The sequence below is a fragment of the Actinia tenebrosa genome, unplaced genomic scaffold (assembly GCF_029948245.1).
Source record: "Actinia tenebrosa isolate PJP-AT-01 unplaced genomic scaffold, QUT_ActTen_1.0 PGA_scaffold3__52_contigs__length_22856419, whole genome shotgun sequence".
Classification (NCBI taxonomy): Eukaryota; Metazoa; Cnidaria; class Anthozoa; order Actiniaria; family Actiniidae; genus Actinia; species Actinia tenebrosa.
In genome coordinates this window covers 16,482,647-16,498,595 of record NW_028292580.1, presented here as the reverse complement: position 1 = coordinate 16,498,595, position 15,949 = coordinate 16,482,647, and the positions used below count along the sequence as shown (strand labels likewise).

The following is a 15,949-nucleotide window of genomic DNA, read 5'->3' as shown; positions in this document are numbered from 1 at the left end:
TAAAAGACAAAATTTGATATTATCAAAGAACTTTTAAATGCTGTGAAGACCCATTTAATTTTCATTGCATATGAATGGCAGCGAAACGAATTTATCAAGTGAAGGTGCAGGACGAATGATTGAAAAGGCATCAGCGTTTATCAGATGTTTCTTGAGGCCATTTTCCCATCGCGCGCATTCTTTTAACCTTATAATAACAACTTCAGGAAGGATGCTTAACTCCTTGTAAACAGACTAGACAGACCATCCACGTTCGATATCTTAAAATTCAGACTTGATTGCGAGGCTTTAGTCGTATGGTACTTCGAATAGAGACCGTTTTCTCAAGGTTGCGCGCGTGCGCATCCAACTTGACGGGCCACAAAACTGTTCATAAAGCTCGTGTTCTGATATCGTGGCCCGTCAAGTTCCTTAAATTTGGATGCGCACGCAACCTTGAGAAAACGGTCTATTCATGTCTCATACAAACATGTGGATCACCAAATACATTTACGGGTAGGAATGAAATAAGGTACCAGATATACGACGTTTATTTCGTCAAGAACATTAAGAACATTTTAGTAGAAAGGCTAGTGAGCTCACTACTCAATAAGTTAGTACGTGGGCGGTTATACTCAAATCCGTACTGACAGCACTATACGTACTGTCCCTTTTGAAAAGACTAGGCCTCGTATGATGTACTAGGATTGTAATATCTCAAAGGCGGCCGCAGTTCAATATGCAAAATGGCACGCCTGATTCCAAAAAGCAATCTTCCTAGGGCATTACACATGCGTGTCATTCTCTTGAGTATTATTTCTTTGGTATCATGGACTCATGTTCCCACGTTATTAAGTTATGCGAATACATTACCCTGTAGAAAAATAAGAAAACAAGTGCTCCTAAAACATTATCAGTTAACCATATAGTTGGTCTCATTAAACGAGAAAAACGATATTACATTCATTACTGCCTCGAGCTAAAGTTATCGCATGTGCCAGCATTGCGAGTGGTGTGTGCTCCGCTAATAAGCCATCTCTTAACTCACAGACATGGTCATATGCTTTCAATGCTCGGACACGACATCATCTGTGAGTAAAGAGTTGCTTGTTTTCTCGATACTGCTTCTACGGCCGTTTTTCTCTGGGTTCTCCGGTTTTCCTATATCCATAAAAATCGATCAATACGAACATGGAGTGAGGCCCACAGGTTCAATTAGCCTCAGGCTATTCAACTCTCGCAAAACAAGGACAGTTTATTGCGGCTTAAAGAATGTGGTTCATGCAGTCTTCTGTCCCATAGATGTAGTCATGGTAACTTGCCGGAGGGTGGGCAACTGGACGACCTCAGGCGAACGAACGTGACATAATCATAAAATATCAGTCTGGTATACGAATAACTGATTAGAATCCCATTTATATCTTACTTACTTTTTCGGGGTTCAGAAAGTGAGGTTCTCGTTGGAGGCAAGTGCTTAATGAATGTAACCTAGTAGTCTACGGTACAAAACCGTTGGTTTTTACTTCTTAATGGGAATGATTTTTACTTCTTTTATAAAATGTGCTAAAGAAGTTGGCGTTTGAAAATACGAGTTTTTGAGCGATGTTCACTCGGTCAGTCTTGTACTCAGTTGCCGTGTAAGGTTATCACGACACAAGTTTCAGAGATAATACCACAATCTACATAACATATGATACTAGTTCCTCGATATTTTCATAATCCATGCAATTAATTGATTGTACAGTGCGTGCTACGCGCTCGTGGTATAAGGCCACTTTCATTAAATGTATGTGGTATTTTTCATTAAATCTTCGACAACTAAGGTGGTATTTCCTCTAGTAACTGTATCTTGTATTGCGCGCGGCCTTTTCCATACCAGATCATCGATCCTATAAACCCTTCATTCAGAGCTGTGCATTCTTGTCATTGATGTTATTTTTCATTTCTTCAAGACGAAAATCATGGTCGTTGGGCTTCAGCCGACGTAAACTTCCAATTGACAAAAACAAATCATAGAGAATGTGAAAGTACGAAGAGAGTTTAATAAACGATAAAAGGTTTTTCTGTGGTATGAAAACAATGACTGGTGATGACTGGTCAGACATGCTGGCATGCCTTCAGCTTGTTTGGATGGGGTGCCGAAGTTCAAGGAGTAATTTCCAAGAACTTTGATAACTAGCCAAGTTAACGGATTGACACTTGTATTAACAAGATGTAACGATCGCGCAGCACGTGATGCCTTTCAGCCACTGAAATATAATAGCTTTTGACAGAAACGAGTGGGTTGTAGTATACTTTATGTGGCTCGGAACACACCCTTACGTAGATAGTAGTCTCAGTACCATATAAAAGATATATCTTTTATATGGTACACATAATATATCAATATTATACAGTATAAAGAGGGGGAAAAAAAACAAAAAAAAAAACAAGAAGCCAAGTGGAGAGCTCGTGTAAAGATTACCAATGTTAAGGGTTTACATCGAATAATGCATTATTCGAAGAAAAAATACTATGAAGGAAAAATAATATAAATTCTTATTATGATCTTGATATGGTACCGCGAGAAAAGAATACGTCCAGATGTTGGTTTCGAAATGAAAAACTGTGCTATATACCATACCCGCGACATCCGCAGAAGCTGAGGCATTGTATCGACGACAATTGATAGTAAGGTCGCTGATCCGCGCCTATAATTGACCAGAATCATGAATCAGAAACCGGTCCCAGAGCGTACCTACAGCTAATCCCTTGCGGTGTACTAAAGCTTTCATTTTTATTTTTTCTTTTCGTTTCGTTTTAAAGACACTTGAATAGACATACAGCTTAATGTTAAGAGCTCAAAATTCGCCATATTAGATCCGTTCATTGCTATTTAAAAAACGTATATTCCTTTCATCTTCATTCCCATTTCTCATACATTTTTTCTTTTGTTATTTTTAATATGGGACTGAATTAATTCACTTAATACTATGAGCAAAAACTCCGCTACTAGCAAAAACTGAAAAAAGGCTTGACGATTTACGGCGATCTCTAATTACGATCTTCTTTTCGAATCTAATGACTAGTGCCAAGAAATTACCTCAAACCTTAGCGCACTTTCCATGTGTGGTTTCTAATCTGATATTCACTTCGACATTCTATTGTACATTCAAATACAATCACGCAAGAAAAATCATTTCATACTCCCTCCTTTCGCTTTTCGTCTAAACCGCGTGGTGTCAAAATAGACTTACCCTCCCAAGGGTTGGGGTATTTTGGTGTTAACACGTGACATGTGACCGGTGTTATTGACTACGGCTGCGCAGTAGAGTGTTACTTCCCGTGGTTTGTCTTGTCGTTGTACTCCAACATGAATTATAGTGAAAAATGGCGATGGCAATTCTTACTTCTAGGCCTAATTCCCATCCATTTGAGGAGAGAAGAGTGTTGCTAACGGAACCCGCTAAAGTCGGACGTTCTGTAGCTAAAAGTAGGCCTGCTTCGAACAATTGTATATTTGACTGTAAAGTCTTATCGAGAAACCATGCCATTTTGTGGTACGAAGACGAAAAGGTATTTCTTGTCAATCTTGGGGTTTATTTTGATCATTGACATTCCCTTTCAGCCAATATTAATACCCTTAAGAATATTCTTGGTATAACTGCGTTTCTAGTCTCCGTACTTGAAAGGCTTGAGAGATTTTCAACATAGATTATTGGTATTTCGTCGAGCTGAACTTCAACTTGAGTCATATTTCTCTGCATCTGAAAGGTTGATGCAAATTAAATTTTAGACCATTTACTTACTGTATATTTACTCCAAAATGCTTTGAAACTCACCTTACTTACACCAAGTATCCCTAGATAAGCCGATGCTTTTAGTTAAACTACCAAAATCGTCCCGGAAACATGGAAAGACGTTTGACATGCACCAACATAGTCCCGAAATATTTTCCATCAGCATTCATTGTTTTTCTTGATCGTTGGCCCTATTTTTATACTTAACTCCGCATTCTCTATTTTATGGTATATTATCGCGGCATTTGAACCCAAAACAAATACCTTGTCATTGATCTCTCGTTATAAGGGATTTCTTCTTGAGCTTTTGGATTTTATCTTAAATATTTTGGTACCAATAACTTATATTGCACAAGTTTGATACGATCCAGCAATCAATTATTCTAGAAAACAAAAAATATAAGATTATGATATAAATAACGATCATAACGATTATGAAAACTTGGCTGTATATCTGTAAGACATTGCTAATACTCTGAACTATTGATCTTTAGGTATTTTTCTTACCCAATGAAGGATATAATTAATCACAACATCGCACATTAACACAATAATGATAAATACCAAAATCTCAAGCTAGTTCAGATTTAATTTTGTGCCGTATATAACTTATATCAAATAATTAAAACAAAGATAATAGGTACAACCACTATTCTTCTTTTTGTTTTTGTTTTTTGACCATTTTTTTTCAATGGAAACAGAATTTTGAAGGTGATAGTTTTTGATTGATTTCAGTTTTTATACATGGTAATTATAATTTCTGGGGGCATAAGTTCTATAGTAATCTTTCACAAAACTTTCGGAAGTTATGTAAGGTTTATAACTTACTGCATCGAGACACTAGTCCCTTATGAATCACTTGACAAAAGGAGTATATAATGAATAAATTTATAAAGCTTAACAAGTATTATGAAGTAAATTTATTTTGCCAAGTTTAGTTGATTTGTACTATAACATGTATGTATAAAGTGAATCATAAGTAGTACGTTAAAAATACTACGTTTTTCCAGATGAATGAGTATCCATTGATAATTTGTATGACATTTCTTGACCTCCTTCAGCATCAGCAGTTATAATTTCACTTTGCATTCTGCCTACTTCAGCCACAATATCTCTTGTATATGATGATGTGTTGATGTTAACATTTTAATAACACATTTTTATAGACCTCATTGGATTTGGAATAATGTTTTGCCATTTCAGATTAAGTATCATTTCTTTGTTTGGTTGTTGTGTATGACAAGTCACATAAATATGGATACAACTCAAACAAAGAATATTATTCTCAATAGAACGACACATGGTCCAAAAGGGAAAAACATTATTCCAAAGTTAAAGAGGTCTATCAGCACCAACACTTTACGTACAGTAAACGTCCAATACGGAGATATACATACATATATACGTAGTTTAAATGCCCTTACGTTATCAAGCTTCTTTTGAAACTTATGAAAAACAAGCCTGATTTCCATTATGATACAAGCATAAGCATAAATGAAAGCATATATCAAAGTTTTTTACTGTTATGCTTGTGCATATTCTTGTGCATGTATTGAGCTCAAGATTTTGATTATTGACCACCAGTAAACCTAAAAAAATGTCCTTGCTACTAAATTGCCAAATTGCAATATTGCCAGCTGGCAACTTACCTTTCAAATACCTGGCTCCCCTACCCCACCACTGACAGGCACCCTGATGTTTAGAAATGAAGAATTATGTCCAAAAATAGAAATTTGGCAATGAAATAGACTTAGTTGCCAGTTGCTAGAAGAACTGTGTTGAAGAAGTAAAACTTGGCATTGTTTTACCTCATATGGAGAGAAACTGGTCGAAATGTTTGTGTTCACAATTGTGCAATTTGTGTTGAAATTTTTTTTCAAGCTTGATTTATTTTGAGTATATTTATTTATTAAGATTTATTGAATATATTTATTTATTTTTCAAGCTTTTGACAAGCTTGATTTATTTTGAGTGCAAGGGTGGAAATTTAAAAATAAAAATTAGGGGTTACCAAATTCGTTGAGAAGGAAAAATTTTTCGAAGTTAGGGCTTGCAGCCATCTTTTTGGGCAAAATTTAATGATGTATTTTACAGCTCTCTCAACATTTAGATATTGGTCAGTGTGAATATGTGTTTGCATAATATAATGAGAAGCCAGAATTTCCGCATTTTATGATGTTTAAGAATAAGTTTTCGAAGCTAAAATCTTGAAAAAAAGCATTTTAATCTTCTTTTCTTCCTAATCAGTTTAGGTAACTATTTTGTATTTACTCTTTTACTCCGACGAAGGACTAGCGTCCGAAACGTCAGTAAGATTTTTCATCTTTTCAAGGTGTATAATTTACCTTTTTATCATAACTATTTTATATTGTTAGATAATTGCCGTTGAAAATGAAAATGCCTTATGAATTCCATCACAGGAAGCCCAAACACTGAATACTTTGAAAATGAATAAAAAGCACGTGCAGAAACAACACACACAAATGCATGATCACATTAGTAACCTGAAACCAGGATTCAATTAGACTTGATATATAAAAGCATATAGCATGATGTCTAATGTCTACAAATAGACCTTTCCCTAATTTGCTTAAACGACCACGAAACAATTGTTTGAAGTTGAGACTGAACTTGATTCTTTTATTCATCAAGTTAAACCTCGACTTTGAATCATTGTTTAGTGACCAGTCAATCGAATCTGCGAAAGGTCTGTTGTATCTATTCCTATTACCTAACTAAACTAAGTTATTTTTTCTCTCCAGTTTTTTCTAAGTGATACAAAAAGTAGCAATGGCACCTTTGTAAATAATATCCGTCTTAGTAAAGGATCAGAAGAGAGTGAACCTAAAGAACTTAGTTCTGGTGATATTGTACAGTTTGGTGTGGATGTTGTAGAGAATTCTAAAAAAGGTGAGGATAAGTTTTTTTTTGTTGAATGTACATTGTAAAATGAAGTAAATAAATCAATAGTAATATGATAGCTAAGTGGTAGTATTTGATTGCACATTACATCATTGCAACCTCTTGAGTAACACACAACAGGCAGAACGAAGCCTGGGAGTGGATGAACAAACAATGAATGGTGAGATGAAACAAAGAACGCAGCTCACATGTAGAACAATACACATTGTTCACCATAATCCATGCTTTCTTTGTTTTTGTTATTTTATCCAATCCCAAGCTTCGTTCTACCAGTGGACACCGACCCAACCTCTTGGGGGAGCATTGGTGCCGTTTAACAAAAGGTTTCTCATTAGCATCCATTGTTAACAGCACCAAGATGGCCATCATGTTTTTCTCTTTTGACTCTTTTGGGGTATAATTGCAACACATCAACACATAGCATGGAATGTACCACACATAACTTAGAAAATAGAAGTGGTGCACGTTACATGCAAGGTAAACTGTGAAAAAGCTAAATAAGAATAATGGCTATGATGGCTTTCCTCTGTTGTGATTGGCTGTGTTTTCTATGACATGGGATTTAAATGAGCAACTGTTCCAGGTAGAGTAGCTCTCATAACAAATCTAGTAGATTAAAATGAGTTAACTTATTATTGCCTATTTTTCCTGAATTATCCCTGCTTTATCAAAATAGCTAACCAACATGCTTTATGATAAGAATTTATCTTGTAAAAATGCAGTTGAATTTATCTTGTAAAAATGCAGTTGAATTTATCTTGTAAAAATGCAGTTGAATTTATCTTGTAAGAATGCAGTTGAATTTATCTTGTAAGAATGCAGTTGAATTTATCTTGTAAGAATGCGGTTGAATTTATCTTGTAAAGATGCAGTTGAATTTATCTTGTAAGAATGCAGTTGAATTTATCTTGTAAAAATGCAGTTGAATTTATCTTGTATGAATGCAGTTTATCGAAATTCTTAGGTGTTGGGCTTCCTGTGGCAATAAAGCATTGCCATAGTGTTTTGTAATAATATTGATAGACTACCTTCTCTCTTGTAGTAACCCATGGATGTATCGTAGCAAACATAACACTTTATCTACCAAATGGAATTGAAGCAACAAGGTAAGTGTATTTTTTTATTCCTACAGGTTGTCGAATACTATAACGACCACCAAATTCACTTATTTTTCATGTCAGTCAACCAGAGATCTTTTTCAAATAACATGGTGTCTGAGTTCAGCCTTTCTTTCTTCAACTTCTCATCATGGTTGGGTTCTCAGATTTTTCTTCTCCTTGGTTGGGTAAAGTGTGAAGAAGTTAGTTGGGTTGGTACAGTGTCATGCGTCACACTAGCTAGAGCATCCTAGGTTGAACTCAAGTTGAAAAACTATCATAGTTATTTTTTCTAGTGCAGTACTCTAAAAATCATGTGTTCTTATTGGCTGCAAAAGTGGGTGGTATTTTCTATCCTGGACTGCGATCTTGTATTCTGGGATAATGAATTGCTTTAAACAATTGCAAATTTAAAATGAAGATGATGAAAAGATGAAAAAATTGCAAAACAAAATGAAAAGTAAACGGGAAAAAGATAAAATAAGTTATTTACCATCCAAAAATCAGTCTAGATAGAAAAAAACTGTGTCCTCAGTCTCAAAAACGGACCTCGTTCTTACAGTCTCTGTACATGTCCGTACAGGTATATTCAAGACTCCAGGTACAGTTTCATATCCAGACCTCCCAGCCAGTAAATAACCTCTATTCATTTTTTCTGGTCCAGTATCCTAAAAATCGTGCATTCTGATTGGCTGTTTTAGGTGGCAATATTTTCTAAGTATCTACCCACAGTCTGGTATCCTTACATCATGCGCACACACACATGTGATAACAAATTGCTAATGGCCTTGGTCTATGTATTCAAGATCTTGAGCACAGTTTTTCCCTATCTAGACCCCCTGGCCAGTAAATGACGTAATACATATACATTACTGAACCCACAAAGATGTTTGAGATTCTCTTTTACCTAACCACAACCATATCAGGATTCAGATTAAAAAATCTCTGTACCATGTACTTAAACAAGAAAAATCTTAAGCACGACACCTGTCATGCTTATCAAGTTCCATTAAAGATGGTTACCATGGCAGACAAGGTGTTGAACAATCTGAAATGCTAATGTTGTACACACAAACTTGTATAATCATTGCCATTAGAATATAATTATAGTCACTCGAATAACTTTCTTTTAATACTTCGTTAGATTATAGAAAATAAATAATGAAATAAAGACAGTTGATAAGGCAACATGACAAACGTTTAGTGCTTTATATGACAATTATTCAAATGGCCCATGCTGGGGCTTTTGTAATGTGGTAGCCCAAGTTATCTGGGAGAGTAGATAGTTCCCTTGACACCCTGATATCCAAGGACTTCAGCTAGCATGAATCTTATCTGGCAGTTAAATGAAAAAATTATTTTCATGGGAATAAACATAGCTCTTGTGTGCATGAGGAACATGCATTTCAAAAATCTATAATAACTATGGGTGATATTACCAATGCATAGGGTTATCTGAAGGATATCAGCTTGGTAAATCAAAAATAAATGTCTTAATAGCTTTTTTGGGTTATTGTGGTAGAAAAAAAGGTTAAAAATAGTGTCCAATAGAATAGAAATTATCCTTGCTGTCATAACACAATTTCCTCTTGGGTTTATTATCTAAGTCTGAGCCAGCCAGCCAATAGGATGGAGCTGATATATAAATTTAAGCTGATAGAATTTGCATTTTTGGTGGCATGATACAGTCTGACTAATTAGACATTAAAATGTTCAAGTCTAGTTTGGACTACTGACTCTCCTGAGACCCAAAACATGATATCGACTCATATGTATTGGAAACGCCTTATGCGAGTTGTTTAAAGACAGTATAAAATGTCGCAGAAGAAATTTAGGCTTACCAATCATATAGCCAGGTTAGAATAAACTTGAGGGTAGTTCTAGTAAGGAAATAGGTCTTATTTTGTAGCAAATCAAAACCAATATAACAGATTTTATTAAGAGTACCACATGAAGTTAATTTTAACATCTGAACCTCATTTTTAAACTGTTGTTTCTGTGCATGCTTAGGTGCTCTTATTTTTGTATCTTGTATCTTTGTTTTAAGCATTTCCTTAATGGTATTTGTTAATTTTTAACTATCCTGTTTAATTTTTAAGGCATTTTGACGTTTTTATTGTATTTTAGATCATCTTCAAGAGGACTCTTCAAAGTGGTAAGTTGGCAAGAGTTATTTCATACCCTTAAAGGAATAAATCTTTAAAAACATAAGCTTTCTAATTTATTTTTCATTTAAAGAACTTTTTATGTGCAAATTGGTTGGCTCACGCAGTTGTCAATGGCCAACATGGCCGAAAGGTTGGCAAGAAAAAGTTTTTTTTTAGGTAGTGGATATAAATCTTTTACTATAAGATGCATCCTACGTACAAGAATACGCTAGAATTAACTTTAAAAATATTTTAAAAATTAAAATCTGTCTTTTCGTTGCTGAAACATTTGGATTTGCAGCTAAAATGAAACAGATGATCAGTGTATTATTGTCACCTTAAATTATTTTTATTTTTTTCCTAATTATCTTTCCATAAGAAATCTTTCAAACTTCCAAATTCAAATTAGGAAAATAAGTTTGTACTTAAAATTTAAAATTCATTTAATTCTTCAAATTACTGTACCATTTATGACAGGTGTAACGTGTCTGAATTTGATTATAAAAATTAATTTCAACTAGTTGTTTCAGTTTCTTAAAGGCTCTAAAATCTCACTTAGAATCTTGTAAACGATATGGGCATTAATTGATATATGTTTGACACTTCTTCCTTTCTGTTGCATTATTTTGGTTTAATAGATTGGATATTGGGAATTCTAAATCCATATGATATTACTCAAAATTTGCGATTTACTAGTTTTAATATTTTTGCCTGCGTTTAATTCCCGTTTCTCTAGAGAGACAATGGCCTTCCAGCACAGGAGCTATGGCAACTCTCTCAGTATCTACAGGTTTGTATTTGAAAGGCATCTTGTCTTGTTTGTCATCTTAGACAAAAAATCATTGCTTTATTGGCTTTAAAATTATGACATCAATATTACCGGATTGATGATGTGGCTTTCAATTTAGCTTGAAAAACCTTCAAATTATTGATCCCCTGAAACAACTTCTAGAGGAAATATTTTTCAATAATGAGCAATAATGGCAGGAAGCGCCAAAAACTAGACTTTCGTGTGAGTTTTGATCCCAATTTTCGTTTTGGGTTCTAACACTCAAAACCTTTTTTAAACAGTTAGAAACTAATGTACTATGATAAAATGCCTGTTTTAAGTGGTAATTTTCAATTGTACAAAGATGTTTTGTTGCATTTGTAATAGAATGTTGCTTTGTCAGGCTTTTTTATAGAAAATATATGGGAAATAAGCAAATGAAGGCCTAAACCTCATTTTCGAATAAAATTTTTGCTTTGGGTTAACACTTTGATTCCACTTTCATTGGTCATCTCCACTTCCAAACAAGTTAAACTTTGTGAATAACGAGATTTTAGCCTTGTACAGCAGCCTTTCTTCAAGAAAATAGTTTTTGGGGCTCACTGCTTGACTACGAAAAGAATTCTCTCTTAAGGTGTTTTTGTGCTTGGATTATTAAAAATGTGAATATTATGTTTCATCAAGCAAATGTTTTTCAGAATTTTTCCCCAGAATTTTTTCCAAGACAAAATTTGCTTGATGAATAATAATTCATATCTTTAATCTCAGGGACGGCGGAACCAGGGGGGCTGGGGGAAATTTTAATACATTTTCACTAAACTCAGCCCCCCACCTTGCCATACAATGTCATTATTGAGCCCCCTCAATCAAAAAACTGCTCCGCCGTCCCTGAATCTGTAAGCTGATTAAAGTTAGTACCATTTGCTTTAGCTATTTATCTATCTAAAGCAAGGTCCTTGAAGAATAAGAAATAAATTAATTTCATATGGTTTTTCCCATTCACCTACACGTCACATACATTTTTCTCAGATTTGTTTTGAGAAGAATTTGCTTGATGAAGCATAATTCACATCTTTTATATGTAAACTGATCAATGTCAGAACCATTTGCTCTAGCTATTTATCTACCTAAAGCAAGGCCCTTGAAGAATAAGAAATTAATATAGTTTTTTAATGGTCTTTTTTCCCATTCAACTTATGCAACACTAATTGGAGTCTTTAGTTCACAGAAGATGCACTCAGCAGGTCCTTACCCTGTTTATTTGATATGAGTTACTATATTTGGACATACTGATATTGTTATCTATTGTATACAGGATGCTATCTATAGAGAACAGATGTTGGAAAATAGATTAACAGCTCTTCAAAGACTTATTCATAGCTCTCAAAATATTCTTGATGACAATTGTCAGGTACATTCTAACACCATATTAGCCATTCCAAGGTTGAGAGAGAACTGGGGTCAAGTTGGCATTACAGTGCATGGTGGAAGTATTTTAGGGGATGAAATAGACGCCATCTTGAAATACGTCCCTAAAACAGTCCCACAATACACTTCAATGCCAATTCAGCCCAGTTTTTTCCTTAAACTCCAAACAGATAATACCACTAGCATTGTAATAATTGGTCATTGACCTTACTTAACTACATCTAAATGTACAAGACTGCCTAACAAATGTTCTTTCAATTGTAATGGACCTTTCTCATGCAGCAGCTATGCTGGCTGTATTATTAGAAAAATCCTGCGTATGATAAGCCTGAATTGAGATGACGTTTTATCCCCCTCTCTAGACCATGATCCTTTTCACATTGCCTTTGTTCTTTAATTATGACTATTGTTCCTGTATTCTCTAAGAATTCAAAAATTTTAATATGAAAGAATATTTTCATCTCACTTCAGGCTTATTGGCATCGATTTTTTTTATTCTCATGAGAATAACCATGGCTGTTACATGATGAGGGTTCCTGTAGATCGAGATCATACATCAGTGTTTATCCCTTCCTTTTTTACTTCTTTCTCATTCTCAGTACTTTTATTATAAATACTTCATACATAAGTGAATGAGTAAATAATTGAATTGATGAATGAAAAATCCCTATTGTATTATCATTATAAAATCATTGCCTTAAATGAAGCTTCTAATGTATTTAACTTATTTTATAATTTTCCTTCTTATTTATACTTGGTTTAAATTAGTTTTCACAAGTCAATACATATATGTTATTTACTGGCCAGGAGGTCCGGATAGGGAAAAACTGTGCCCGAGGTCTGGAATATACGGACCAAGGCCGTTAGGCCGCGGTCCGTTTTAAGAACAAGGGCACAATTTTTTCCTATCCAGACCAACTATAGGACGGTAAATAACTTATTTATTTTTTCCCCACATTTTTTTAAACTTGTTTTTGTAATCGTTTTGTGTTGTTGTTTAGTGGCAAAGGATACCGGACCATGCGCGCGGGCAGTGCTGACAAAATACCGCCTGCGCAAACAGCCAATCAGAACGCACGATTTTTTAAGATACCAGACCGGGAAAAAATAAATTGCAATATGTTCAGTTATGATTAATAATTAACTAATGCCATTGAATGAATTTTTTTTTTTCATTTTCTTTTCTTTTACTCCTACCTAATTGTTTTGCCATTTTTATTATTTTATTTTTAATACCAATCCTTTTTTAACAGAAATTTGCACAAGAGGATAAACTTCTTTCAAGATTAGAGACGTTAGAAAACCAAATAGAAGCTCTTACTAGAGTGAGTGGCCTCTTTTATTTAATTTTGTGTTATTCATCTTTTTTCTTTTCTTTTCATTCTGGCTTGCACCTTGCTTTTCTTTATATCTCTTCTTTCTTTTTTGCCTTTCTTTTTTTTTGTCACTGACTAACACATGCCCCCTTTAAATGCCATAGTGTTGGCAGATTCCTTAACACTAACAGTGCTAATCTCAGCAATGCTCATCTGAATCACAGTGTATAGCAGTACCACAACATATTTGTGACCTTAAGCACTGTTAATCTAGGATGTAACTTTCTAGAGACGACAGCAACACTGAGGACAATTATATTATAGCTTGTTTACACAGACAGATGCAGTAGTCAATATACAGTATGTTAGCAATGATCTATGTTAACACCATATTATAGTAATGGAACTCAACCATCACACTTAATGTGTGTTTGAAAGCTTAACATGGCCAAGTGTTCATAGCTTGTTTACACAGACAGATGCAGTCGGCAATGACCTAGGACAACACCATATAGTAATGGACCTCAACCATCACACTTACTGTGTATTTGAAAGCTTAGCATGGCCAAGTGTTCATAGCTTGTTTACACAGACAGATGCAGTAGTCAATCTATGTCAGCAATGATCTAGGACAATACCATATAGTATTGGACCTCAACTATCACAATTATTACTATGTGTTTGAAGGCTTAACATGGCCAAGTGTTCATAGCTTGTTTACACAGACAGATGCAGTAGTCAACCTATGTCAGCAATGTTCTAGGACAATACCATATAGTAATTGACCTCAACTATCACAATAATTGTCTGCGTAAACAACCTATTGACACTTGACCATACTAAGCTTTCAAACCCATAGTAATTATTACTATGGGTTTGAAAGCTTAGCATAGTCAAGTGTCAATAGGTTGTTTACGCAGACAGATGCAGTTATCACATAGAAATGCTATAAAAATATCTTAAAGGAAACATTACGGAGCTCAGACAAAAAAAGCTTTTTAAAATATCATGAATTGTAATTCAGACCCATTTATACCCATCCCCCTCCCCCCAGGAAAATCAAGACAGTACTTAGTACAAGTGATGAGTAGTACCCAGTGGTGTACATTTGTACTATGTAATTTGATAATTGAAATAATTATAAAGGAATTAAATTAATGCCTGTTTTGAATACCTTTTTAACAATAATTTACCTTAAAAAAAATAAATTCAGCATATAAATCTTGTTTCAAAAATAGCTTGATATATTTGAATACTGGTTCAGAATTTAAAAACAAATTGTGCTCTTTTACAGAATTTGAGTGAAGATGATATCAAAAGAAAGCTACTAACACTCCAAGAAGACAGGCATAACTATGAGATGAGATCAAAGGTCAGTGGAATAAAAAAATAACATGTTAACATTCCAGACATTTGATATGCATGACTAGGATTCCACTTAAATGTCAGATGAGCCTCATAAAACCAAAACTTTACTGCCTCAAACACAGCAACACTAAGTCTGGGTCGTTCTGGTATTATTTTAGAGTTGAAACATAATATTGTCATTAATTTAGAGTGACAATTCTCAAATATTCAGGTTTGTGCTATTTTAAAAATGACATATGTTTTGATTTTCTCTTGTCTTTGAACTAAAATTGTTTCCAAAAAGAATTATCTACCTTGTTTGAGATTGTCTGGTCTTGATACTAACATGATGTTGTAACAATACGACTCTCTAGATCTTTCTAAATTTTATTCTTTTCAGGAATCTTTGAAGAGAATGTTACAAGAAAAATTGGAAGCCGTACAGAAGCTGTCAGAGGTAGAGGTAGGTGGTAAATCATAAAAATTGTGAAATACAATTAGAAAGAATGGGTGACTATTCTTTTAGATGCTATTATTTAATATGATAATATACTTATTACAATTTGACTCTTATTAATAGAGGACTCATTGAATTAACTAAATATTATTATTAGCATTTTTTGAGTGATTTTTGATACTTTAATCCTTTTTTGGCATACTAGGAAGGTTATCACTTGCTAGTGAAGATATGATATAAGATATGCTTAAATACCCTTAAATTTGAAACTGGTTCTTCACCATAAGAAAATATTACTGACAGAAGTCAATGACTAACAATTTTGAAATTTTGAAATATTGGTAATTGATTATTATTGTGTTACTGTCATATGTAATAATTATCAATGGTGCTTAAGTGCTGCATGTTAATTTATTCTTTAAATGTCATCTAAATTTTGGATTGCTGAAACAATTTGAAAATACCTGTTCTTATACCTAGAAGAAATAAAATTTGGCACTCTTCAAGTTTGGAAAAATAATTCTTGGCTATAAAATATTCATTAAGAGCAAATATTAGAAAGACTTGTGTGTATTTGAAAAAAAAAACCAGATACGTAATGTGTCTGGAATTAATGTGTCTGGATATTAATGTGTCTGGATTTCTTTTTTGTGACCTTTTTTCTCATAAATTTAGAATTCAATTATATTTTTTCCCACTCTGATGACT

The 15,949-nt window shown here is 34.0% G+C and overlaps 1 protein-coding gene across 9 annotated transcripts in view; it reads left to right on the top strand.

Annotated features, from left to right (window-relative positions):
* The first annotated feature begins 3,287 nt into the window (after nucleotides 1-3,287).
* Nucleotides 3,288-15,949, top strand: part of LOC116305898 (uncharacterized) — a 30,571-nt gene continuing 17,909 nt past the window's right edge. For 8 of the 9 annotated variants that reach the window (XM_089035323.1, XM_089035324.1, XM_089035321.1 and 5 more), the window contains exons 1-9: nucleotides 3,288-3,534; nucleotides 6,521-6,668; nucleotides 7,723-7,786; nucleotides 9,905-9,932; nucleotides 10,661-10,714; nucleotides 12,009-12,104; nucleotides 13,375-13,446; nucleotides 14,732-14,809; nucleotides 15,185-15,247. In XM_089035323.1, coding sequence (XP_088891449.1) covers nucleotides 3,349-3,534; nucleotides 6,521-6,668; nucleotides 7,723-7,786; nucleotides 9,905-9,932; nucleotides 10,661-10,714; nucleotides 12,009-12,104; nucleotides 13,375-13,446; nucleotides 14,732-14,809; nucleotides 15,185-15,247 — 789 coding nt within the window. In that variant the 5' untranslated portion in view covers nucleotides 3,288-3,348. Of the gene's footprint in view, nucleotides 3,535-6,520; nucleotides 6,669-7,722; nucleotides 7,787-9,483; nucleotides 9,634-9,904; nucleotides 9,933-10,660; nucleotides 10,715-12,008; nucleotides 12,105-13,374; nucleotides 13,447-14,731; nucleotides 14,810-15,184; nucleotides 15,248-15,949 lie in introns of those variants that run through there. The other variant, XM_089035325.1, reaches the window with a different exon arrangement.